This window comes from Leucoraja erinacea, unplaced genomic scaffold (assembly GCF_028641065.1).
Source record: "Leucoraja erinacea ecotype New England unplaced genomic scaffold, Leri_hhj_1 Leri_1160S, whole genome shotgun sequence".
Taxonomy (NCBI): domain Eukaryota; kingdom Metazoa; phylum Chordata; class Chondrichthyes; order Rajiformes; family Rajidae; genus Leucoraja; species Leucoraja erinaceus.
The window spans coordinates 1-27,500 of record NW_026575408.1 but is presented as its reverse complement, the minus strand read 5'-3'; the positions used below and the strand labels follow the sequence as shown (position 1 = coordinate 27,500).

At 49.0% G+C, this 27,500-nt stretch overlaps 1 protein-coding gene across 1 annotated transcript in view; it reads left to right on the top strand.

The window, feature by feature from the left end:
- LOC129715401 (chloride channel protein 1-like) overlaps nt 1-21,778 on the top strand; it is a gene marked incomplete at its 5' end in the record, with an annotated part of 41,905 nt that extends 20,127 nt beyond the window's left edge. Inside the window, 9 exons of the mRNA XM_055665291.1 lie at nt 3,094-3,227; nt 4,068-4,204; nt 7,017-7,050; nt 8,998-9,062; nt 9,640-9,708; nt 11,326-11,364; nt 14,117-14,221; nt 17,509-17,595; nt 20,514-21,778. Of these exons, the coding sequence (XP_055521266.1) occupies nt 3,094-3,227; nt 4,068-4,204; nt 7,017-7,050; nt 8,998-9,062; nt 9,640-9,708; nt 11,326-11,364; nt 14,117-14,221; nt 17,509-17,595; nt 20,514-20,633 (790 nt within the window). The remainder of the gene's footprint in view (nt 1-3,093; nt 3,228-4,067; nt 4,205-7,016; nt 7,051-8,997; nt 9,063-9,639; nt 9,709-11,325; nt 11,365-14,116; nt 14,222-17,508; nt 17,596-20,513) is intronic.
- Between the last annotated feature and the right edge of the window lie 5,722 nt (nt 21,779-27,500).

The window sequence follows — 27,500 nt, the reverse complement described above, 5'->3', positions numbered from 1 at the left end:
CAGACCCCAGACCCCAGACCCCAGACCACAGACCCCACGTCCCAGACCCCAGACCCCAGACCCCAGACCCCAGACCCCCAGACCCCACGCCCCAGACCCCAGACCCCAAACCCCACGCCCCCAAACCCAGACCCACTGGCATCACCAACTTAGAAACATAGAAACATAGAAACATAGAAATTAGGCGCAGGAGTAGAGGCCATTCGGCCCTTCGAGCCTGCACCGCCATTCAATATGATCATGGCTGATCATCCAACTCAGTATCCCGTACCTGCCTTCTCTCCATACCCCCTGATCCCCTTAGCCACAAGGGCCACATCTAACTCCCTCTTAAATATAGCCAATGAACTGTGTGGCCTCAACTACCCTCTGCGGCAGAGAGTTCCAGAGATTCACCACTCTCTGTGTGAAAAAAGTTCTTCTCATCTCGGTTTTAAAGGATTTCCCCCTTATCCTTAAGCTGTGACCCTTGTCCTGGACTTCCCTAACATCGGGAACAATCTTCCTGCATCTAGCCTGTCCAACCCCTTAAGAATTTTGTACGTTTTCTATAAGATCCCCCCTCAATCTTCTAAATTCTAGAGAGTATAAACCAAGTCTAAACCAGACCCCAGACCCCAGACCCCAGACCCCAGACCCCAGACCCAACGCCCCAGACCCCAGACCCCAGACCCCACGCCCCAGACCCCAGACCCCAGACCCCACGCTCCAGACCCCAGACCCCAGACACCAGACCCCACGCTCCAGACCCCAGACACCAGACCCCAGACCCCAGACCCCAGACCCCAGACCCCAGACCCCACGCTCCAGACCCCAGACCCCAGACCCCAGACCCCAAGCCCCAGACCCCAGACCCCAGACCCCACGTCCCAGACTCCAGACCCCAGACCCCAGACCCCAGACCCCAGACCCCAGACCCCAGACCCCACGCTCCAGACCCCAGACCCCAGACCCCAGACCCCAGACCCCAGACCCCAGACCCCACGTCCCAGACCCCAGACCCCAGACCCCAGACCCCAGACCCAACGCCCCAGACCCCAGACCCCAGACCCCAGACCCCACGTCCCAGACCCCAGACCCCAGACCCCAGACCCACTGGCATCACCAGCTTAGAAACATAGAAACATAGAAACATAGAAATTAGGTGCAGGAGTAGAGGCCATTCGGCCCTTCGAGCCTGCACCGCCATTTAATATGATCATGGCTGATCATCCAACTCAGTATCCCGTACCTGCCTTCTCTCCATACCCTTAGCCACAAGGGCCACATCTAACTCCCTCTTAAATATAGCCAATGAACTGTGGCCTCAACTACCCTCTGTGGCAGAGAGTTCCACAGATTCACCACTCTCTGTGTGAAAAAAGTTCTTCTCATCTCGGTTTTAAAGGATTTCCCCCTTATCCTTAAGCTGTGGCCCCTTGTCCTGGACTTCCCCAACATCGGGAACAATCTTCCTGCATCTAGCCTGTCCAACCCCTTAAGAATTTTGTACGTTTCTATAAGATCCCCTCTCAATCTCCTAAATTCTAGCGAGTATAAACCAAGTCTATCCAGTCTTTCTTCATACCCCAGACAGTCCTGACATCCCAGGAATCAGTCTGGTGAACCTTCTCTGCACTCCCTCTATGGCAAGAATGTCCTTCCTCAGATTTGGAGACCAAAACTGACATCGTATATACATGCGACAAGGTCCAGTAGACACACAGGATGTTGCCGAGAAGACTCAGGAGGTGGTCGCCAAAGTGAGACCACACCTGGAGTATTGTGTGCAGTTTTGGCCTGTTGGCCTTCATAACAAGAGGAGTTGAGTCTAGGAGCAAAGAGGTCCTTCTGCAGTTGTACAGGGCCCTGGTGAGACCACACCTGGAGTATTGTGTGCAGTTTTGGCCTGTTGGCCTTCATAACAAGAGGAGTTGAGTATAGGAGCAAAGAGGTCCTTCTGCAGTTGTACAGGGCCCTAGTGAGACCACACCTGGAGTATTGTGTGCAGTTTTGGCCTGTTGGCCTTTATAACAAGAGGAGTTGAGTATAGGAGCAAAGAGGTCCTTCTGCAGTTGTACAGGGCCCTGGTGAGACCACACCTGGAGTATTGTGTACAGTTTTGGTCCCCTAATTTGAGGAAGGACATTCTTGCTATTGAGGGAGCCCAGCGTAGGTTCACCATGTTAATTCCCGGGATGGCGGGACTGTCGTATGCTGAGAGAATGGAGCGGCTGTGGGCTTGTACACTCTGTGGAGTTTAGAAGGATGAGAGGGCATCTCATTGAAACATATGAGATTGTTACGGGTTTGGACACGCTAGAGGCAGGAAACATGTTCAAGATGTTGGGGGAGTCCAGATCTAAGATTGTTAAGGGTTTGGACACGCTAGAGGCAGGGAACATATTCCCGATGTTGGGGGAGTCCAGAACCAGGGGCCACACACAGTTTGGACACGCTAGAGGCAGGAAACATGTTCCCGATGTTGGGGGAGTCCAGAACCAGGGGCCACACACAGTTTGGACACGCTAGAGGCAGGAAACATGTTCCCGATGTTGGGGGAGTCCAGAACCAGGGGCCACACACACAGTTTGGACACGCTAGAGGCAGGAAACATGTTCCCGATGTGGGGGGGGGGTAGAACCAGGGGCCACACACACAGTTTGGACACGCTAGAGGCAGGAAACATGTTCCCGATGTTGGGGGAGTCCAGAACCAGGGGCCACACACAGTTTGGACACGCTAGAGGCAGGAAACATGTTCCCGATGTTGGGGGAGTCCAGAACCAGGGGCCACACACACACACACACACACACACAGTTTAGGAATAAGGGGTTGGCCATTTAGAATGAGGAAACCCCTTACCCAGTGTTTTCTGAATCAGTTGTAACTGTCACTGTATGTCATGTTGTTACTGTGGGTGGAGCACCAAGGCAAATTCCTTGTATGTGAATATTTGGCAAATAAACTTATTTACTTACTCGATATATTCCTCTCAGGAGAGGGGAGCGGGGAGGGGGGGAGGGGGGAAAGATGGGGGGGGGGCAAGTAGAGAGGGGGGGTAAAACCTCGGCTGCAAACGGCAACACTGACGCTGGAGCGGTTCGGTTTCAGAGCCCACGAGATCTACGTCGAGGACTTCATGATGTCCGAGCTGAGGTTCGTGGCCAAGGACCACAAGTACAAGGACATTCGGACCCTGCTGAAGAACAGCGAGCTGAAGCAGTTTCCCCTGGTCGACTCCACAGGTACAGAGTAGCAGGATGAGGCCATTCGGCCCATCAAGTCCACTCCGCCATTCAATCATGGCCCATCTATCTCTCCCTGCCTCTTTAAGAAAGAACTGCAGATGCCGGATAAAATCGAAGGTGGACAAAAATGCTGGAGGAACTCAGCGGGTGAGGCAGCATCTATGGAGCGAAGGAATAGGTGGGACTGTCGTATGCTGAGAGAATGGAGCGGCTGTGGGCTTGTACACTCTGTGGAATTTAGAAGGATGAGAGGGGATCTCATTGAAACATATATGAGATTGTTAAGGGTTTGGACACGCTGGAGGCAGGAAACATGTTCCCGATGTTGGGGGAGTCCAGAACCAGGGGCCACACACAGTTTGGACACGCTAGAGGCAGGAAACATGTTCCCGATGTTGGGGGAGTCCAGAACCAGGGGCCACACACAGTTTGGACACGCTAGAGGCAGGCAACATGTTCCCGATGTTGGGGGATTCCAGAACCAGGGGCCACACACACACACACAGTTTAAGAATAAGGGGTAAGCCATTTAGAACGGAGATGAGGAAACACTTTTTCTCACACAGAGAGTGGTGAGTCTGTGGAATTCTCTGCCTCAGAGGGCGGTGGAGGCCGGTTCTCTGGATGCTTTCAAGAGAGAGCTAGATAGGGCTCTTAAAGATAGCGGAGTCAGGGGATATGGAGAGAAGGCAGGAACGGGGTACTGATTGGGGATGATCAGCCATGATCACATTGAATGGCGGTGCTGGCTCGAAGGGCCGAATGGCCTCTACTCCTGCACCTATTGTCTATTGTCTATTTGGCCATCGCTAAGACAACATCCTTTTGATTTTCCAGAGTCCAAGGTTCTCCTGGGGTCTATTAAGCGTAAGAACTTGGTGAACCTCCTTGCCGAGCAACTGAGTCCTGTCAGGAGACTGGAGTTTCATCAGGAGCAACAGCAGATCCTTAAGGAATCATCAGTTGATCACGAGGTGAATGAATGAATGAGTTTATTGGCCAAGTATTCACACACAAGGAATGGCGGTGCTGGCTCAAAGGGCCGAATGGCCTCCTCCTGCACCTATTTTCTATGTTTCTGTGGCATAAGCTTGTCGTACAAGGAAATCCCACCCTGGCGACATAGAAACATAGAAACATAGAAATTAGGTGCAGGAGTAGAGGCCATTCGGCCCTTCGAGCCTGCACCGCCATTCAATATGATCATGGCTGATCATCCAACTCAGTATCCCGTACCTGCCTTCTCTCCATACCCCCTGATCCCCTTAGCCACAAGGACCACATCTAACTCCCTCTTAAATATAGCCAATGAACTGGCCTCAACTGCCCTCTGTGGCAGAGAGTTCCAGAGATTCACCATTCTCTGTGTGAAAAAAGTTCTTCTCATCTCGGTTTTAAAGGATTTCCCCTTTATCCTTAAGCTGTGACCCCTTGTCCTGGACTTCCCCAACATCGGTAACAATCTTCCTGCATCTAGCCTGTCCAACCCCTTAAGAATTTTGTAAGTTTGTATAAGAACCCCTCTCAATCTTCTAAATTCTAGAGAGTATAAACCAAGTCTATCCAGTCTTTCTTCATAAGACAGTCCTGACATCCCAGGAATCAGTCTGGTGAACCGTCTCTGCACTTCCCTCTATGGCAATAATGTCCTTCCTCAGACATGCATTTTATCTGAATGGTGGCCGATTAGAAAAAGGGGAGATGCAACGAGACCTGGGTGTCATGGTACACCAGTCATTGAAAGTAGGCATGCAGGTGCAGCAGGCAGTGAAGAAAGCCAATGGTATGTTAGCTTTCATAGCTAAAGGATTTGAGTCTAGGACCAGGGAGGTTCTACTGCAGTTGTACAGGGTCTTGGTGAGACCACACCTGGAGTATTGCGTACAGTTTTGGTCTCCAAATCTGAGGAAGGACATTCTTGCCATAGAGGGAGTGCAGAGAAGGTTCACCAGACTGATACTAAAGGATTTGAGTCTAGGAGCCATTCGGACTTCCCACTTCAACCTGGACTTCCACTGTTACGCCGATGACACCCAGATCTACCTCGGCACCAAATCCCCCAGATCATCCAACTCAGTATCCCATCCCTGCCTTCTCTCCATACCCCCTGATCCCTTTAGCCACAAGGGCCACATCTAACTCCCTTGTAAATATAGCCAATGAACTGTGTGGCCTCAACTACCTTCTGTGGCAGAGAATTCCACAGATTCACCACTATGTAAAAAATAATTTTCTCATCTCGGTCCTAAAGGATTTCCCCCTTATCCTTAAACTGTGTGGCCCCTTGTTCTGGACTTCCCCAACATCGGGAACAATCTTCCTGCATCTAGCCTGTCCAACCCCTTAAGAATTTTGTAAGTTTCTATAAGATCCCCCCTCAATCTTCTAAATTCTAGCGAGTACAAGCCGAGTCTATCCAGTCTGTCTTCATATGAAAGTCCTGCCATCCCAGGAATCAGTCTGGTGAACATTCTCTGTACTCCCTCTATGGCAAGAATGTCTTTCCTCAGATTATGAGACCAAAACTGAACGCAATACTCCACGTGTGGTCTCACCAAGACCCTGTACAACTGCAGTAGAACCTCCCTGCTCCTATACTCAAATCCTCTACGGCAAGAATGTCTTTCCTCAGATTAGGAGACCAAAACTGTACGCAATACTCCAGGTGTGGTCTCACCAAGACCCTGTACAACTGCAGTAGAACCTCCCTGCTCCTATACTCAAATCCTCTATGGCAAGAATGGCTTTCCTCAGATTAGGAGACCAAAACTGTACGCAATACTCCAGGTGTGGTCTCACCAAGACCCTGTACAACTGCAGTAGAACCTCCCTGCTCCTATGCTCAAATCCTCTATGGCAAGAATGTCTTTCCTCAGATTAGGAGACCAAAACTGTACGCAATACTCCAGGTGTGGTCTCACCAAGACCCTGTACAACTGCAGTAGAACCTCCCTACTCCTATACTCAAATCCTCTATGGTAAGAATGTCTTTCCTCAGATTAGGAGACCAAAACTGTACGCAATACTCCAGGTGTGGTCTCACCAAGACCCTGTACAACTGCAGTAGAACCTCCCTGCTCCTATACTCAAATCCTCTACGGCAAGAATGTCTTTCCTCAGATTAGGAGACCAAAACTGTACGCAATACTCCAGGTGTGGTCTCACCAAGACCCTGTACAACTGCAGTAGAACCTCCCTGCTCCTATACTCAAATCCTCTACGGCAAGAATGTCTTTCCTCAGATTAGGAGACCAAAACTGTACTCAATACTCCAGGTGTGGTCTCACCAAGACCCTGTACACATGCAGTAGAACCTCCCAGCTCCTATACTCAAATCCTCTATGGCAAGAATGTCTTTCCTCAGATTTGGAGTCCAAAACTGTACGCAATACTCCAGGTGCGGTCTCACCAAGACCCTGTACAACTGCAGTAGAACCTCCCTGGTCTTATACTCAAATCCTATTGCTAACCTTTGGACTTCCAACATGGCTATTAATGTGGCCTTCCAACATGAAAAGGTTCCTCACCCCTGGTCTAACTGGTCCAAAACTGTACGCAATACTCCAGGTTTAGTCTCACCTAGACCCTGTACAACTGCAGTAGGTGAGCCATGATTGAATGGCAGAGTAGACTCGATGGGCCGAATGGCCTAATTCTGCTCCTTGAACTTATGAAAGCCCTGACCTAGGTACAAATATATTAAACTCTCTGCGTGGGCTTCAACTGGGAGAGTCTGCTGCTTAGAAAGTTACACCAACTAATGTCTCTGTTAATCTTTTATTACAGATTGTTCCAAGTTCCAAAATAAATACTTCTGAAGGTGAGACCACCATCTAAATTTGTTTGTGTCAACGTTGTGTATATTTACTGACATGTCCATTTATGCAAGGCTGTGCTTTCTTGCTGTTAAGAGTCATAGCGTGTAGAAACAGGCTTTTCGGCCTAACTTGCCCACACCGGCCAACATGCCCCAGCTACACTATTCCCACCTGCCCGAGTTTGGTCCATATCCCTCCAAACCTGTCCGATCCATGTACGTGTCTAACTGTTCCTTAAACGTTGCTATTGAGGGAGTGCAGCGTAGGTTTACAAGGCTTTCGGCCCGAAACGTCGCCTATTCCCTTCCTTCCATAGATGCTGCCTCACCCGCTGAGTTTCTCCAGCATTTTTATCTACCTCATATCTCCTCTCCCATCTTGGGGACTTTTGCAGTTGTCAGGAGCAGAGAGGTCCTTCTGCAGTTTTACAGGGCCCTAGTGAGACCACACCTGGAGTATTGTGTGCAGTTTTGGCCTGTTGGCTTTCATAACAAGAGGAGTTGAGTCTAGGAGCAAAGAGGTCCTTCTGCAGTTGTACAGGGCCCTAGTGAGACCACACCTGGAGTATTGTGTGCAGTTTGAGTCTAGGAGCAAGGAGGTCCATCTGCAGTTGTACAGGGCCCTGGTGAGACCACACCTGGAGTATTGTGTGCAGTTTGTGCTCTCCTAATCTGAGGAAGGACATTCTTGCCGTAGAAGAGTTGAGTCTAGGAGCAGGGAGGTCCTTCTGCAGTTGTACAGGGTCTTGGTGAGACCACACCTGGAGTATTGTGTGCAGTTTTGGCCTGTTGGCCTTCATAACAAGAGGAGTTGAGTATAGGAGCAAACGAGGTCCTTCTGCAGTTGTACAGGGCCCTAGTGAGACCACACCTGGAGTATTGTGTGCAGTTTTGGCCTGTTGGCCTTCATAACAAGAGGAGTTGAGTCTAGGAGCAAAGAGGTCCTTCTGCAGTTGTACAGGGCCCTAGTGAGACCACACCTGGAGTATTGTGTGCAGTTTTGGCCTGTTGGCCTTCTTAACAAGAGGAGTTGAGTCTAGGAGCAAAGAGGTCCTTCTGCAGTTGTACAGGGCCCTAGTGAGACCACACCTGGAGTATTGTGTGCAGTTTGAGTCTAGGAGCAAGGAGGTCCTTCTGCAGTTGTACAGGGCCCTGGTGAGACCACACCTGGAGTATTGTGTGCAGTTTTGGCCTGTTGGCCTTCATAACAAGAGGAGTTGAGTCTAGGAGCAAAGAGGTCCTTCTGCAGTTGTACAGGGCCCTGAGTCTAGGAGCAAAGGAGGTCCTTCTGCAGTTGTACAGGGCCCTGGTGAGACCACACCTGGAGTATTGTGTGCAGTTTTGGCCTGTTGGCCTTCATAACAAGAGGAGTTGAGTCTAGGAGCAAAGAGGTCCTTCTGCAGTTGTACAGGGCCCTGGTGAGACCACACCTGGAGTATTGTGTGCAGTTTTGGCCTGTTGGCCTTCATAACAAGAGGAGTTGAGTCTAGGAGCAAAGAGGTCCTTCTGCAGTTGTACAGGGCCCTAGTGAGACCACACCTGGAGTATTGTGTGCGGTTTTGGTCTCCTAATTTGAGGAAGGACATTCTTGCTATTGAGGGAGTGCAGGGTAGGTTTACACGGTTAATTCCCGGGATGGCGGGACTGTATGATGCTGAGAGAATGGAGCGGCTGTGGGCTTGTACACTCTGGAGTTTAGAAGGATGAGAGGGCATCTCATTGAAACATATATGAGATTATTAAGGGTTTGGACACGCTAGAAGCAGGAAACATGTTCCCCATGTTGGGGGAGTCCAGAACCAGGGGCCACAGCGCTGACAAATGCTCATATCTCCTGAAGAAGGGTTTCGGCCCGAAACGTCGCCTATTTCCTTTGCTCCATAGATGCTGCCTCACCCGCTGAGTTTCTCCAGCATTTTTGTCTACCTGATGTCTTCTCTCCCATTTTAGGTCCTAAGACTTCTGACGATGAGCCATCCAAGGGGCAGGATGAAATCTTCCTCGAAAATGAAGAGGTACTTTGTGCCCACCATCCTGTTGGCTCGAAGGGCCGAATGGCCTACTCCTGCACCTATTGTCTATTGTCTATTGAATGGCGGTGCTGGTTCGAAGGGCCGAATGGCCTACTCCTGCACCAATTGTCTATTGAATTGCGGTGCTGGCTCGAAGGGCCGAATGGCCTACTCCTGCACCTATTGTCTATTGTGTATTGAATGGCGGTGCTGGCTCGAAGGGCCGAATGGCCTACTCCTGCACCTATTGTCTATTGTCTATTGAATGGCGGTGCTGGCTCGAAGGGCCAAATGGCCTACTCCTGCACCTATTGTCTATTGTCTATTGAATGGTGGTGCTGGCTCGAGGGGCTGAATGGCCTACTCCTGCACCTATTGTCTACTGTCTATTGAATGGTGGTGTTGGCTCGAAGGGCCGAATGGCCTACTCCTGCACCCATTGTCTACTGTCTATTGAGTGGGGAGGGGTCCCGTTGCAGAGATGAGCGCTGACGACAAGTTCTATGTTCTCTGAATGAGGCCATTTGGCCCATTGTGTCCATACTTAGATTGCTTCTCCTCTTCTCTCCCTCTCTCACAGGCCCAGATTGGGGTAGAACGCTGGCCAGGCAAGAAAACCAGGAAGAAGAGGTTTCGATGTTACACAGTGGTAATCAACTCGGAGGCCAATTCGACTTACGGTAGACACAAAGGTCTAGCTGGGGTCTCTCGGAGGTTCGGGCAGAGTCTCCAGAGAGAAGGAATGGGTGACTTCTCGGGTCGAGACCCTTCTTCAGGCTGAGAGTCGGGGGAAGAGGGAATTGCGAGCTATAGGCGGTGATGTGGAGAGGAATGAAAGACAGCGATGGGGCATTGTCCAGAACCAGGGACAACAGTTTTGGTCTCCTAATCTGAGGAAAGACATTCTTGCCATAGAGGATTTGAGTATAGGAGCAGGGAGGTTCTACTGTGCAGTTGTACAGGGTCTTGGTGAGACCACACCTGGAGTATTGCGTACAGTTTTGGTCGCCAAATCTGAGGAAAGACATTCTTGCCACAGAGGATTTGAGTATAGGAGCAGGGAGGTTCTACTGCAGTTGTACAGGGTCTTGGTGAGACCACACCTGGAGTATTGCATACAGTTTTGGTCTCCTAATCTGGGGAAAGACATTCTTGCCACAGAGGATTTGAGTATAGGAGCAGGGAGGTTCTACTGCAGTTGTACAGGGTCTTGGTGAGACCACACCTGGAGTATTGCGTACAGTTTTGGTCTCCTAATCTGAGGAAAGACATTCTTGCCATAGAGGATTTGAGTATAGGAGCAGGGAGGTTCTACTGCAGTTGTACAGGGTCTTGGTGAGACCACACCTGGAGTATTGCGTACAGTTTTGGTCTCCTAATCTGAGGAAGGACATTCTTGCCATAGAGGATTTGAGTCTAGGAGCAGGGAGGTTCTACTGCAGTTGTACAGGATCTTGGTGAGACCACACCTGGAGTATTGCGTACAGTTTTGGTCTCCTAATCTGAGGAAAGACATTCTTGCCATTGAGGGAGCACAGAGAAGGTTCACCAGACTGATTCCTGGGACGGCAGGACTTTCATATGAAGAAAGACTGGATAGACTCGGCTTGTACTCGCTAGAATTTAGAAGATTGAGGGGGGATCTTATAGAAACTTACAAAATTCTTCAGGGGTTGGACAGGCTAGATGCAGGAAGATTGTTCCCGATGTTGGGGAAGTCCAGAACAAGGGGCCACACACACAGTTTAAGGATAAGGGGGAATCTTTTAGGACCGAGATGAGGAAAACATTTTTTTTCACACACAGAGAGTGGTGAATCTCTGGAATTCTCTGCCACAGAAGGTAGTTGAGGCCACAGTTCATTGGCTATATTTAAGAGGGAGTTAGATGTGGCCCTTGTGGCTAAAGGAATCAGGGGGTATGGAGAGAAGGCAGGTACTGGATACTGAGTTGGATGATCAGCAATGATCATATTGAATGGCGAATGGTGCAGGCTCAAAGGGCCGAATGGCCTACTCCTGCACCTAATTTCTATGTTTCTATGTTTCTAAAGGGATCAGGGGGTATGGAGAGAAGGCAGGTACAGGATACTGAGTTGGATGATCAGCCGTGATCATATTGAATGACGGTGCAGGCTCGAAGGGCCGAATGGCCTCTACTCCTGCACCTATTTTCTATGTTTCTATGTTTCTATGGAAGGGCCTGTCTCTGTGCTGTCTCTGTAAACTCTAAACTGAAAGACTCTTGGTTTTGACTTGTCTTTCAGGGCGGAGAAGAGGTGTTCGACATGATGACAACAAACGAGGTAGGGACATTCTCCCCCTCTCCCCCCCCGTCCGATCCCAACCACGGGCGCTGTCTGTACGGAGTTTGCACGTTCTCCCGTGACCCGTGTTCGCGTGGGTTTTCTCCGAGATTCGGGCTTGGAAGGATGAGGTTGGCTCTTATAGAAACAGAGGCAGTGCAGCGTAGGTTCACCAGATTGATCCCTGGGATGGCGGGACTGTCATATGAGGAAAGATTGAGAAGACTAGGCTTGTATATAGTTGTACAGGGCTCTGATGAGACCACATCTGGAGTATTGTGTACAGTTTTGCTCTCCTAATTTGAGGAAGGACATCATTGTGATTGAGGCAGTGCAGCGTAGGTTCACCAGATTGATCCCTGGGATGGCGGGACTGTCATATGAGGAAAGATTGAAAAGACTAGGCTTGTATTCACTGGAGTTTAGAAGGATGAGGGGGTGGGGATCTTATAGAAACATATAAAATATATAAAATTATAAAAGGACTGGACAAGCTAGATGCAGGAAAAATGTTGGGCGAGTCCAGAACCAGGGGCCACACACACACAGTCTTAGAATAAAGGGGAGGTAATTTAAGACTGAGGTGAGAAAAACACTTTTTCAGTTGTGAATTTGTGGAATTCCCTGCCACAGAGGGCAGTGGAGGCCAAGTCACTGGATGGATTTAAGAGAGAGTTAGATAGAGCTCTAGGGGCTAGTGCAGTCAAGGGATATGGGAGAGAAGGCAGGCACGGGTTATTGATTGGGGATGATCAGCCATGATCACATTGAATGGCGGTGCTGGCTCGAAGGGCCGAATGGCCTCTACTCCTGCACCTATTGTCTATTGTCTATTGATTTCAGTAAAGGGGCTTTAGTTCAAGCCAAGTTAGTTCTATTCTATAGCACACAGTGGTGGAGGTACTAATGTTATACTCCCTCTATTGCCATAGAGGGAGTGCAGAGACGGTTCACCAGACTGATTCCTGGGATGTCAGGACTGTCATATGAAGAAAGACTGGGTAGACTTGGTTTATACTCTCTAGAATTTAGGAGATTGAGAGGGGGATCTTATAGAAACTTACAAAATTCTTAAGGGGTTGGACAGGCTAGATGCAGGAAGATTGCTCCCGATGTTGGGGAAGTCCAGAACAAGGGGCCACAGCTTAAGGATAAGGGGGAAATCCTTTAAAACCGAGATGAGAAGAACTTTTTTCACACAGAGAGTGGTGAATCTGTGGAACTCTCTGCCACAGAAGGTAGTTGAGGCCACACAGATCATTGGCTATATTTAAGAGGGAGTTAGATGTGGCCCTTGTGGCTAAAGGGATCAGGGGGTATGGAGAGAAGGCAGGTACGGGATACTGAGTTGGATGATCAGCCATGATCATATTGAATGGCGGTGCAGGCTCGAAGGGCCGAATGGCCTCTACTCCTGCACCTAATTTCTATGTTTCTATGTTATGCGACATTGATTCATAGATTAGGTACATACATAAATACACACATATAGCCCTCACTCCGAGGACATCAAGAAAGGCTTGAGAGTAAAGATGAGTTTTAAGTCAAGATTCAAGATTCAAGAGAGTTTGTTGTCATATGTCCCAGATAGGACAATGAAATTCTTGCTTTGCTTCAGCACAACAGGACATAGTAGGCATGAATACAGAACAGATCAGTGTGTCCATATACCATTGTATAAATATACACACACACACATGAATAAGTAACACAGATAAAGTGCAAATACACTGATTATGGGCTATTAATGTTCAGAGTTTTGTATGAGTTGAGCTTAATAGCCTGATGGCTGTGGGGAAGGAGCTATTCCTGAACCTGTGGGGGAGGAGATATTCCTGAACCTATGGGGAAGGGCTATTCCTGAACCTGTGGGGAAGGAGCTATTCCTGAACCTGTGGGGGAGGAGCTATTCCTGAACCTGTGGGGGAGGAGCTATTCCTGAACCTGTGGGGGAGGAGCTATTCCTGAACCTGTGGGGGAGGAGATATTTCCTGAACCTGTGGGGGGAGAGATATTCCTGAATCTGGGGGGAGGAGCTATTCCTGAACCTGTGGGGAAGGAGCTATTCCTGAACCTGTGGGGAAGCAACTATTCCTGAATCTGTGGGGGAGGAGCTATTCCTGAACCTGTGGGGGAGGAGCTATTCCTGAACCTGTGGGGGAGGAGATATTCCTGAACCTGTGGGGGAGGAGCTATTCCTGAACCTGTGGGGGAGGAGCTATTCCTGAACCTGTGGGGGAGGAGCTATTCCTGAACCTGTGGGGGAGGAGATATTCCTGAACCTGTGGGGAAGGAGCTATTCCTGAACCTGTGGGGGAGGAGCTATTCCTGAACCTGTGGGGGAGGAGCTATTCCTGAACCTGTGGGGGAGGAGCTATTCCTGAACCTGGACGTTGCAGTCTTCAGGCTCCTGTACCTTTTCTACCTGAAGGTAGCGGGGAGATGAGTGAGTGGCCAGGATGGTGTGTGGGTCCTTGATGACACTGCCGGCCTTTTTGAGGATAGATCCCCCTCGATGGAAGGAAGGTCAGAGCCGATGATGGACGGGGCAGTGTTTACTACTTTTTGTAGTCTTTTCCGCTCCTGTTCCTGGTAGCTCAAGTTGCCGAACCAAGCCACGATCAGCATGCTCTCGACTTTAAGTCTCAACGCAAAGTTCACCCTCGAAGTTCTGTGACGGGGGTTTACAAAAGGAGGGGGTTAGAAAGGCAGGGTTTGGAGTCGCCCGTGAATTCTCTGACTTCTCTTGTAGGTGGAGGAGTGGGAATACCATCAGTTTCAAGAAGGCCTTCGTTTGGACGAGTGTGTCGTTGATGCTGCTCCCTTTAGGCTCGTCGAGAAAGAAACACTCTACGAGGTAAAGACTTCGGCCCACGGACTACAGGCTTTGGCCCATGTCCTCTCCCGACAGAATTTGTCTACTGGGCTTGTATTAGAAAATAGACAATAGGCAATAGGTGCAGGAGTAGAGGCCATCCGGCCCTTCGAACCAGCTCTTAAAGATAGTGGAGTCAGGGGATATGGGGAGAAGGCAGCAGGAACGGGGTACTGATTGGGGATGATCAGCCGTGATCACAGTGAATGGCGGTGCTGGCTCGAAGGGCCGAATGGCCTCTACTCCTGCACCTATTGTCTATTTCACCATTTATTTCCTGATTTTATTTCAGATTTTCTGCACAAATCAATTATTGTTTTTGTTTAAGAAGGAGCTGCAGATGCTGGGAAAATCGAAAATGCTGGAGAAACTCAGCGGGTGAGGCAGCATCTATGGAGCGAAGGAATAGGTGACGTTTTGGGCCGAGACCCTTCTTCATACCCTGGGCTTGTATTAGACAATAGACAATTGATGCAGGAGTAGAGGCCATTCACCCCTTCGAGCCAGCACCGCCATTCAATGTGATCATGGCTGATCATCCCCAATCAGTACCCCGTTCAACAGACAATAGCAGGAGTAGGCCATTCGGCCCTTCGACCTCAAACATCACCTGTTGGACTTCATAACAAGAGTAGTCGAGTATAGGAGCAAAGAAGTCCTTCTGCAGTTGTACAGGGTCCTGGTGAGACCACACCTGGAGTATTGTGTGCAGTTTTGGCCTGTAGGACTTTATAACAAGAGGAGTTGAGTATAGGAGCAGAGAGGTTCTACTGCAGTTGTACAGGGTCTTGGTGAGACCACACCTGGAGTATTGCGTACAGTTTTGGTCTCCAAATCTGAGGAAGGACATTATTGCCATAGAGGGAGTGCAGAGACGGTTCACCAGACTGATTCCTGGGATGTCAGGACTGTTTTATGAAGAAAGACTGGATAGACTTGGTTTATACTCTCTAGAATTTAGAAGATTGAGAGGGGATCTTATAAAAACTTACAAAATTCTTAAGGGGTTGGACAGGCTAGATGCAGGAAGATTGTTCCCAATGTTAGGGAAGTCCAGGACAAGGGGTCACAGCTTAAGGATAAAGGGGAAATCCTTTAAAACCGAGATGAGAAGAACTTTTTTCACGCAGAGAGTGGTGAATCTCTGGAACTCTCTGCCACAGAGGGTAGTTGAGGCCAGTTCATTGGCTATATTTAAGAGGGAGTTAGATGTGGCCCTTGTGGCTAAGGGGATCAGGGGGTAGGGAGAGAAGGCAGGTACGGGATACTGAGTTGGATGATCAGCCATGATCATATTGAATGGCGGTGCAGGCTCGATGGGCTTAATGGCCTACACCTGCACCTAATTTCTATGTTTCTATCCCCAATCAGTACTACGTTCAACAGACAATAGCAGGAGTAGGCCATTCAGCCCTTCGACCTGAAACATCACCTGTTGGACTTCATAACAAGAGTAGTCGAGTATAGGAGCAAAGAGGTCCTTCTGCAGTTGTACAGGGTCCTGGTGAGGCCACACCTGGAGTATTGTGTGCAGTTTTGGTCCCCTAATTTGAGGAAGGACATTCTTGCTATTGAGGGAGCCCTTCTGTTGAACGGGGTACTGATAGGGGATGATCAGCCATGATCACATTGAATGGCGGTGCTGGCTCGAAGGGGTGAATGGCCTCTACTCCTGCATCAATTGTGTATTGTCCAATACAAGCCCAGGGTATGAAGAAGGGTCTCGGCCCAAAACGTCACCTATTCCTTCGCTCCATAGATGCTGCCTCACCCGCTGAGTTTCTCCAGCATTTTCGATTTTTCCAGCATCTGCAGCTCCTTCTTAAAGAAAAAAATTAATTGATTTGTGCAGAAAATCTGAAATAAAACCAGGAAATAAATGGTGAAATAGACAATAGGTGCAGGAGTAGAGGCCATTCGGCCCTTCAAGCCAGCACCGCCATTCACTGTGATCATGGCTGATCATCCCCAATCAGTTCCCCGCTCCTGCCTTCTCCCCATATCCCCTGACTCCGCTATTTTTAAGAGCCCTATCTAGCTCTCTCTTGAAAGTATCCAGAGAACCGGCCTCCACCGCCCTCTGTGAGGCAGAGAATTCCACAGACTCACCACTCTCTGTGAGAAAAAGTGTTTCCTCGTCTCCCTTGAGGAACCCTGAAGAACAAGAGTTATCAATTATTTCATTAGATGCAGAAAAAGCATTCGATCAAGTAGAACGGGATTACGTGATTGCAAAAATTTCAAATGGGAGAGAACCACATCTCATGGATAAAATTATTATATAACAAACCTACGGCTAGAATATTAACTAATAATATACTATCTATGAAATTCCAATTATCAAGGGGCAATAGACAAGGATGCTCATTATCACCGCTGTTATTTGCTCTGGTAATTGAACCTCTAGCTGAAAGTATCAGAACACACCCGGGTATTCACGGTTATAATACAAATATTCAAATAACATAAATGGCTTACCCCTTATTCTTAAACTGTGTGTGTGTGTGTGTGTGGCCCCTGGTTCTAGACTCCCCCAACATGGGGAACATGTTTCATGCCTCCAACGTGTCCAAACATCTTAATAATCTCATATATGTTTCAATAAGATCCCCTCTCATCTTTCGAAACTCCGGAGTGTACAAGCCCACAGCCGCTCCATTCTCTCAGCAAATGACAGTCCCGCCATCCCGGGAATTAACCTGGTGAACCTACGCTGGGCTCCCTCAATAGCAAGAATGTCCTTCCTCAAATTAGGAGACCAAAACTGCACACAATACTCCAGGTGTGGTCTCACTAGGGCCCTGTACAACTGCAGAAGGACCTCCTTGCTCCTAGACGCGACTCCTCTTGTTATGAAGGCCAACAGGCCAAAACTGCACACAATACTCCAGTTGTGGTCTCACTAGGGCCCTGTACAACTGCAGAAGGACCTCTTTGCTCCTATACTCGACTCCTCTTGTTATAAAGGCCAACAGGCCAAAACTGCACACAATACTCCAGGTGTGGTCTCACTAGGGCCCTGTACAACTTCAGAAGGACCTCTTTGCTCCTTTACTCGACTCCTCTTGTTATGTAGGCCAACAGGCCAAAACTGCACACAATACTCCAGTTGTGGTCTCACTAGGGCCCTGTACAACTGCAGAAGGACCTCTTTGCTCCTATACTCGACTCCTCTTGTTATGTAGGCCAACAGGCCAAAACTGCACACGTTACTCCAGGTGTGGTCTCACTAGGGCCCTGTACAATAACCCTCCCTCTTTTACTTTCAGTGTTATGACCTGTTCAACCTTCTGGGGCTCCGGATCGCATATGTCACCTCCACCGGGAGGCTGGTCGGTGTGGTGGCTCTGAGAGAGGTATTGGTGTGGAACGGGTGTGGGATGAGGGGGGGGGGGGGGGTGAGTCCTCATATAACCATATATAACCATATAACAATTACAGCACGGAAACAGGCCATCTCGGCCCTTCTAGTCCGTGCCGAACACATATTCTCCCCTAGTCCCATCTACCTGCGCTCAGACCATAACCCTCCATTCCTTTCCCGTCCATATACCTATCCAATTTATTTTTAAATGATCAAATCGAACCTGCCTCCACCACCTTCTCTGGAAGCTCATTCCACACAGCCACCACTCTCTGAGTAAAGATGTTCCCCCTCATGTTACCCCTAAACTTCTGTCCCTTAATTCTGAAGTCATGTCCTCTTGTTTGAATCTTCCCTACTCTCAGTGGGAAAAGCTTGTCCACGTCAACTCTGTCTATCCCTCTCATCATTTTAAAGACCTCTATCAACTCCCCCCTTAACCTTCTGCGCTCCAGAGAATAAAGACCTAACTTGTTCGACCTTTCTCTGTAACTTAGTTGCTGAAACCCAGGCAATATTCTAGTAAATCTCCTCTGTACTCTCTCTATTTTGTTGACATCCTTCCTATAATTAGGCGACCAGAATTGTACACCATACTCCAGAATTGGCCTCACCAATGCCTTGTACAATTTTAACATTACATCCCAACTTCTATATTCAATGATCTGATTTATAGAAACATAGAAACATAGAAATTAGGTGCAGGAGTAGAGGCCATTCGGCCCTTCGAGCCTGCACCATTCGCCATTCAATATGATCATGGCTGATCATCCAACTCAGTATCCCATCCCTGCCTTCTCTCCATACCCCCAGATCCAGCTTAGCCACAAGGGCCACATCTAACTCCCTCTTAAATATAGCCAATGAACTGGCCTCAACTACCCTCTGTGGCAGAGAGTTCCAGAGATTCACCACTCTCTATGTGAAAAAAGTTCTTCTCATCTCGTTTTAAAGGATTTCCCCCTTATCCTTAAGCTGTGACCCCTTGTCCTGGACTTCCCTAACATCGGGAACAATCTTCCTGCATCTAGCCTGTCCAACCCCTTAAGAATTTTGTAAGTTTCTATAAGATCCCCTCTCAATCTTCTAAATTCTAGAGAGTATAAACCAAGTCTATCCAGTCTTTCTTCATAAGACAGTCCTGACATCCCAGGAATCAGTCTGGTGAACCGTCTCTGCACTCCCTCTATGGCAATAATGTCCTTCCTCAGATTTGGAGACCAAAACTGTACGCAATACTCCAGGTGTGGTCTCACCAAGACCCTGTACAACTGCAGTAGAACCTCCCTGCTCCTATACTCAAATCCTCTATGGCAAGAATGTCTTTCCTCAGATTAGGGGACCAAAACTGTACGCAATACTCCAGGTGTGGTCTCACCAAGACCCTGTACAACTGCAGTAGAACCTCCCTGCTCCTATACTCAAATCCTCTACGGCAAGAATGCCTTTCCTCAGATTAGGAGACCAAAACTGTACGCAATACTCCAGGTGTGGTCTCACCAAGACCCTGTACAACTGCAGTAGAACCTTATAAAGGCCAGCACACCAGAAGCTTTCTTTACCACCCTGTCTACTCATCTAAAATGGCGGCACAGTGGCACCCTTAGCCGCACGGCGCCAATCTCCACGGCATTCCGGCTTCCTGCCTGGTGGGATAGCCCCCCCCCACCGCATGCTGGCCCCATCGAGGGGAGTACAGTGAATGGTCTCCACCCCTCACTCATAGAAACGTCAGGAAAAATATTACATTTACCAAGCCAATTAACCTACAAACCTGCACGTCTTTGGAGTGTGGGAGGAAACCGGAGCGCCCGGAGAAAACCCACGCAGGTCTCGGGAACAATAGACAACAGACAATAAACAATAGGTGCAGGAGTAGAGGCCATTCGGCCCTTCGAGCCAGCACCGCCATTCAATGTGATCATCCCCAATCAGCACCCCGTTCCTGCCTTCTCCCCTGACTCCACTATCTTCAAGAGCCCTATCCAGCTCTCTCTTGAAAGCATCCAGAGAACCGGCCTCCACCGCCCTCTGAGGCAGAGAATTCCACAGACACACCACTCTCTGTGTGAAAAAGTGTTTCCTCGTCTCCGTTCTAAATGGCTTACCCCTTATTCTTAAACTGTGTGTGTGTGTGTGGCCCCTGGTTCTGGACTCCCCCAACATCGGGAACATGTTTCCTGCCTCTAGCGTGTCCAAACCCTTAACAATCTTACATGTTTCAATAAGATCCACTCTCATGTCCAAGCCCTTAACAATATGTTTCAATAAGATACCCTCTCATCCTTCTAAACTCCAGAAGTGTACAAGCCCAGCCGCTCCATTCTCTCAGCATATGACAGTCCCGCCATCCCGGGAATTAACCTGGTGAACCTACGCTGGGCTCCCTCAATAGCAAGAATGTCCTTCCTCAAATTAGGGGACCAAAACTGCACACAATACTCCAGGTGTGGTCTCACTAGGGCCCTGTACAACTGCAGAAGGACCTCTTTGGGCTTTCCCCTTATTCTTAAACTGTGTGTGTGGTGTGTGTGTGTGTGTGTGTGTGTGTGTGTGTGTGTGTGTGTGTGTGTGTGTGTGTGTGTGTGTGTGTGTGTGTGTGTGTGTGTGTGTGTGTTGTGTGTGTGTGTGTGTGTGTGTGTGTGTGTGTGTGTGTGTGTGTGGCCCCTGGTTCTGGACTCCCCCAACATCGGAAACATGTGTGTGTGTGAGGAAAAAAACCCCTACAAACCTGCACGTCTTTGGAATGTGGGGGGGGGGGGGGGGACTGGAGCAGCCGGAGAAAACGTGCAAACTCCGTACCGACAGCACCCGCGGCGGGGATCGAACCCGGGTCTCCGGCGCTGCATTCGCCACCGTCTCGTGTTGCATCGTAACGTTATCGAACAGTCTCGCTCGCTTCCTCTACAGCTGAAGGGAGCTGTCGAGAGCTGTGTGAAGGGCGATCCAGTCGGAGGGGGTCCACCCGTCGTGGGGGGGCCATCGCAGAAGGTCGCGCTCGTCGAGAACGAAACTGCCAAGGACGTCTGAGAGACCGCTGGGCTCCGCAGGGTGTTGAATGTTTCCTCAATAAGGATTGTATCATAGTTGTATAGTAGTTCATTATGGATACATGTTTGTATTGTATTATGGTGGTGGTTAGAAACATAGAAACATAGAAATTAGGTGCAGGAGTTGAGGCCATTCGGCCCTTCGAGCCTGCACCGCCATTCAATATGATCACGGCTGATCATCCAACTCAGTATCCCGTACCTGCCTTCTCTCCATACCCCCTGATCCCTTTAGCCACAAGGGCCACATCTAACTCCCTCTTAAATATAGCCAATGAACTGTGTGGCCTCAACTACCTTCTGTGGCAGAGAGTTCCACAGATTCACCACTCTCTGTGTGAAAAAAGTTCTCCTCATCTCGGTTTTAAAGGATTTTCCCCCTTATCCTTAAGCTGTGACCCCTTGTCGTGGACTTCCCCAACATCGGGAACAATCTTCCTGCATCTAGCCTGTCCAACCCCCTAAGAATTTTGTAAGTTTCTATAAGATCCCCTCTCAATCTCCTAAATTCTACAGAGTATAAACCAAGTCTATCCAGTCTTTCTTCATAAGACAGTCCCGACATCCCAGGAATCAGAATAAAATAGTTTCTTTATTGTCATTGTAACATGAACCATGTACAACGAAATTTTAAAATGTCAGCCAGTCAGTGCCCCATTCAAACATTTCTAAAAGCTAATGATACATACAAGATAAAATATTAAAAGATAAACAACTAAAATAAATATCATGAAAATAGCACGCATAAACACCCAACCCTCCATCCTTCTGTCGATTCCACAGTTACCACAGTCCCTTAGTCTGTATCGCCCCTGCGTTCCTTGGCGGCTACATTTAGTGCCTTTATAGCAGGGGGGTAAAAACTGTTTTTTAGTCTGTTCGTCCTTGTCCTTGTAGATCTGTACCGTCTGCCTGACGGCAACAGTTCAAACAGGGAGTGTCCGGGGTGGGAAATGTCCTTTATGATACTCTGGGATTTTTTGATGCAGCGGGAACTGTGTAAGTCCTCCATGGTGATATGATATGATATGCCATTTATTGTCACTATACATGTACAGTGAAACTGAAAGCTGCTCGTACTCGGTGCATACATACAATTTAGCACAAAAAACAAGAGACAGAAAAACAAAAAAACAGAAGGGAGATGGGGGGGGGGGGGAATAGGTGCACAATTCTGCGGCGCTACATACATATATACATATATACAGATGGAAGTCCGTGTTGGGCGGTGTAGTCAGTTCATGTGTGAATTAGAATTAATAGTAGTTATAATTCTCGGAAAACAACTATTTCTGAGTCTATTTGTCCTGGATTTGATGCACCTATAGCGCCTTCCAGAGGGCAGCAGGTCGAACAGTCCAAACGCAGGATGGGAGCTGTCCTTGATGATCTTCTTTGCCCTGCTAAGGCAGCGGGAGGTGTAGATGTCCATCAGGGAGGGGAGAGGGCAGCCAATGATCTTCTGCGCTGTCCTAGTTACCCTCTGAAGCCTCTCCCTGTCTGCCATGGTGCAGCTGCCATACCGTGCTGTAATGCAGTATGTCAGCAGGCTCTCGATGGACGAGCGGTAGAAGGTCAGCAGCAGGTTAGAGTCCAGGTTGTGCTTCCTGAGGACCTGGTAAGGAGAGGGCAGCCGACAATCCTCTGGGCGTTGTCAATGGCCCTCTGGAGCGCTTTCCTCTGAGCCGCTATATTTATTATGGATACATGTTTGTATTGTGCTATGGTGGTGGGTACTGGCTTGTTTTATTGTAGTGTAAATATTATTTTTAATAATTTAATAAATTTTGTTGTAAAAAAAAAAAAAGGACGTCTGAGAAAGGGGGTTTCGGGGGGGGGGTGTTGCAGAAGACCCCCCTCGACCCTCTCACAGCCTCCTGGCCTCACATCAGCTGTCAACCCCGTCTCCGAAGAAGTTTACCCGACCCGAAACGCCACCCATTTACCACCAGAGTTGCCGCCTGACCCGCTGAGTTACTCCAGCACTTTGTGTCTGCCTGCCGTTAGAACAATCGATCGCAGGCACACAGGCCCGCAGAAACCCTGCCGACCAAGACCAACTCAAAGCTGTTTCGCCACCTCCAACGTGACCCCACTACTCGCCACAGCTTCTCACCTCCCCCCATATCTTCCGTCCGCAAAGACCGCTCCCTCCATAACTCCCTTGTCAATTCTTTTTCCCTTCCCTCTCGGTCCACCCCCTCCCCGGGCACTTTCCCTTGCAACCGCAAGAGATGCAACACTTGTCCCTTTACCTCCCCCCTCGACTCCGTTCAAGGACCCAAGCAATCGTTCCAGGTGCGACAGAGGTTTACCTGCATCTCTTCCAACCTCATCTATTGCGTCCGCTGCTCTAGATGTCAGCAGATCTATATCGGTGAGACCAAGCGGAGGTTGGGCGATCGTTTCACTGACCACCTCCGCTCGGTCCGCAATAACCAAGCTGACCTCCCGGTGGCTCAGCACTTCAACTCCCCCTCCCACTCCGTCTCCGACCTCTCTGTCCTGGGTCTCCTCCATGGCCACAGCGAGCAGCACCGGAAATTGGAGGAACAGCACCTCATATTCCGTTTGGGGAGTCTGCACCCCGGGGGCATGAACATCGAATTCTCCCAATTTTGTTAGTCCTTGCTGTCTCCTCCCCTTCCTCAGTCCCCCTGCTGTCTCCTCCCATCCCCCAGCCTTCTGGCTACTCCTCCTTTTCCCTTTCTTGTCCCCCCCCCCCCCCGCCCCCGATCAGTCTGAAGAAGGGTTTCGGCCCGAAACGTTGCCTATTTCCTTCGCTCCATAGATGCTGCTGCACCCGCTGAGTTTCTCCAGCTTTTTTGTGTAACGCTGGAGTAACTCAGCTGGACGGGCGGCGTCTCTGGAGAGAAGGAATGGGTGACGTTTCGGGTCGAGACCCTTCCTCAGACTGGAAACATCGCCCATTCCTTCTCTCCAGGCACGTTGCCCGCCCCGACTGAGTTACCCCAGATTTTTGCCTCTATCTAACCATATAATAACCATATAACAATTACAGCACGGAAACAGGCCATCTCGACCCTTCTAGTCCGTGCCGAACACATAATCTCCCCTAGTCCCATATACCTGCGCTCAGACCATAACCCTCCATTCCCTTCCCATCCATATAACTATCCAATTTATTTTTAAGTTTACCCGACCCGAAACGCCACCCATTTACCACCAGAGTTGCCGCCTGACCCGCTGAGTTACTCCAGCACTTTGCGTCTGTTTGCCGTTAGAACAATCGATCGCAGGCACACAGGCCCTTCGACCCGCAAAAAACCCTGCCGACCAAGACCAACTCAAAGCTGGAGTAACTCAGCTGGACGGGCGGCGTCTCTGGAGAGAAGGAATGGGTGACGTTTCGGGTCGAGACCCTTCCTCAGACCGGAAACATCGCCCATTCCCCATCACCTCTACCCCTTCTATTCCATGCCGAACCATAAGGGGCTAGATTCAGCAGAGTGCAGGAAGTTGTTCCGCTGTTGGGAAGGCCAGACAAGTGTTCCAAGCTTAAGGATAAGGGGAAATCCTTGAAACCGAGATGAGAATAACTTTTTTCACGCGAGAGTGGTGAATCTCTGGAACTCTCCTGCCACAGGGGTCGTTGAGACCACTTCATTGGCTAAAAGAAAAAAAAAAAAAAAAAAAAAAAAAAAAAAAAAAAAAAAAAAAAAAAAAAAAAAAAAAAAAAAAAAAAAAAAAAAAAAAAAAAAAAAAAAATTTAGGGGAGTTAGATGTGGCCCTTGTGGCTAAGGGGATCAGGGGCTATGGTAGAGGAAGCGGTACGTCGTGAAATACCACTGATGTTTTGAGTGATTCATCCATGATCATATTGAATACGCGGAGTTCATGGCTCCGAGTGGGGCCGACATGGGTGCGTACTCTTCTTGCCACCTAAGTTCCTATGTTTTCTTGTTTCTATAAATCAGTCCCCTAGGTGAACCCATATAACCGGGCGCTCAGATTCACAACCATTAACCCTGCCATTAACTCCCTTCCCATCCTATAACTATCCAATTCTATTTTTAAATGATAAAAACGAACCTGTAGCCCTCCAACCACCTTCATTAAGCTCGCAACATCCACACAGCCCACGCGCGTCATACTACCCAGCATTCCATTCTGGACTAAAATAAGTATTCCTCACCCTCATAATGTTAACCCCCTAAACATATACAGTCCGCCCTTAATTCTCCATTGTCATGGATCTAATGTCGCCCGGCGGGGGGGGGATAATACATTGTTGAAGTCGTCCCCTCCTCTTACAGTTGAAATGCTCTCTCACGTGTACCACTCGTGGAAAAGCTTATCTGACCCAGAGCAATTACAATAGTGATAGCGGGGTATAACGCTGGGTGCCATAGTATCGGACTACCATACCCAGCCTTTCGCGCCAACACCCCACACAGTTCAGCGTGTGTACATGGTATACATACACCACAATCAGTACCATTCCTGGCCTTATTACTCACGCATTACTTGTGCGCCTGGCCAATTGTCTCCCAGACTAATCTTTAAGAGCCCTATACAAGCTCCTCCTTGAAAGTGGTATTCCAGAGAATTAAGAAACTTTTACGCAAGAATTTAGAAATATCGGCGTGCACTCCAGTGAGATGTCTTCTAAGGGTAGCTGTGTTTCTTCATGACACTCTTCTTGTGAAGGGCTAGCTTGGCAGCGACTGTGGGCTAGATCAGGAAAGGTGTTGCCTGTTACCCCGATGTATGGAGGAAGATCCCAGTAACACCAAGGGCCTACACACACAGTTCTAAGATGTAGGGTGAAAGTGCGCCCCCAACTGCGTAGATAGCCTCAGGCTACATCGCTAAATTTTAGAATGATTGAGTGGTCTTAGAGAAACGTACAAAATTCTTAAGGGTTGGACGCGAGATGCAAGGAAGATTGTTCATGTTGGGAAGCCAACTTAAGGGGTCACAGGTTTTAAAGGATAGAGGGAAGTCTTCCAAATAAGGACACGAGATAGAAAGAAACATTTTTTTTTCACCAACACACTAGAGGACTCCGGTGAACTGTGGAATTCCTTGCCACCAGTAAGAGTAGTGAGGCAGGCCACAGTATTCATATGGCATCACTTTAAGAAGCGATTACTGATCGCTCCGGCCTTTTGGCCAAAGCGGACTCAGGGGTATTGGAGCAACAAGTGTCGTGTATGGGATTCGCTACATATCAGATGATGCAGCCATGATCATATTGAATGGTGGGTATGCCAGGCTGAAGGGCACAGAATGCCTGCGTATCACTACTGCACCTAATTTACAGCATGTGGTACAGAGTGCTTGCTATACATAGAGGCATCTTGGAATCCACCCCATACTGTGTGCGACACCCCTAATCCCGGCCCCTATTGTCCATATAGGTCGCGATCTGTGTGCTAAAGTGGCCCGTGCGGGATGGGTGGGGACGACCGTCCATTGCAGGAACTGTAACACTGATCCCAGGGCGCAGCGAAGGCTGAGTGCAGTGGGATTGAGTGCAAGAGTGCAATCTCTGACCCTCGCCTGTGACCCTGGCCGACAACAAACTCAGGTGTAGAATAACTCAGTGTGCACTGCGGCAAGGTGACAGACTCCGCAACTGTCAAAGCGTGTTCACATCCAGACGCAAAAACAGTTTTTGATCCACGACAGGAGATTGCTGCTACTCAACAGCGCAAAAAGCTGTATTCCCTCTCACTTTTGGATTCTGTATCTAGATGTTGGTCTTTCCAAGTTTCTGCTTCGAACTCAATGGGTAAGTTTTTATTCATTAATGGGCTTATTATTATTAACAACAGCTTTAGATTGTTTCTCCTACCACTCACTGTCCACTGTCCTTGTGTCATTGTTGTTACTTGCTGGCGGAGCCACACCAAGCGCAAAATTGCGTTGCTACATGTGAAGTACTCTGGCCAAGTATAACTTTCATATTCACCTCCAGATGGTGGTGAAATATGGCTTGCGGACCAGGCACGTTACTGTACACCAGTGTTTAGATCTGTAGCCGCCGCAACTGCACAGTGCAGCAAACTAGAACATAGAAATTACGGGGCGTAAGTAGGCTTGCGGGATCGCAAAAAAGAGGAAAAAAAGATCCCTCGAGCCTGCCACCGCCAGTGAATAGAATCGCTCTGATCAGCCAACTCAGTTCCCCGTACCTGCCGTCCTTCTCTCCATACCCTCCTGATCCCCTTGGCCACCCGGGCCACATCTAATCCCTACTTTAACTATAGCCAATGAACTGGGCCTCAACTACCCTCTGCGGCAGAGAGTTCCAGAGATTCACCACTCTCTGTGTGAAAGAAGTTCTTCTCATCTCGGTTTTAAAGGATTTCCCCCTTATCCTTAAGCTGTGACCCCTTGTCCTGGACTTCCCCAACATCGGGAACAATCTTCCTGCATCTAGCCTGTCCAACCCCTTAAGAATTTTGTAAGTTTCTATAAGATCCCCTCTCAATCTCCTAACTTCTAGAGAGTACAAACCTTCCCGTCTTTCCTCATACTTTCTCATTTCTGCAAGTATCCCGTTCATTCTCCCAGAGATGCTGCTCTTTCCCCGCTGAGTTACTCACTCCTCCAGCCTCTTTTTTTTGTTTGAGTGAGAATACAGCCCGGAAACAGCCTTCGGCCCACCATGCCATTTCTACCACCCAGCGTTCCCAATACTATCCCCACACACACACCAGCCCCCCACACACACACTATTGACTTTACAATTTTTCCGAAGCCTATTCGAGATGCTAGCCCCGGGGTGTTGTGGGTAGGAAACCCGGAGCACCCCGTAAGAACACCCCCGGTTCACGGGAGCACGTGCAAACTCTCCGCGCAGGACAATCACCCTTGG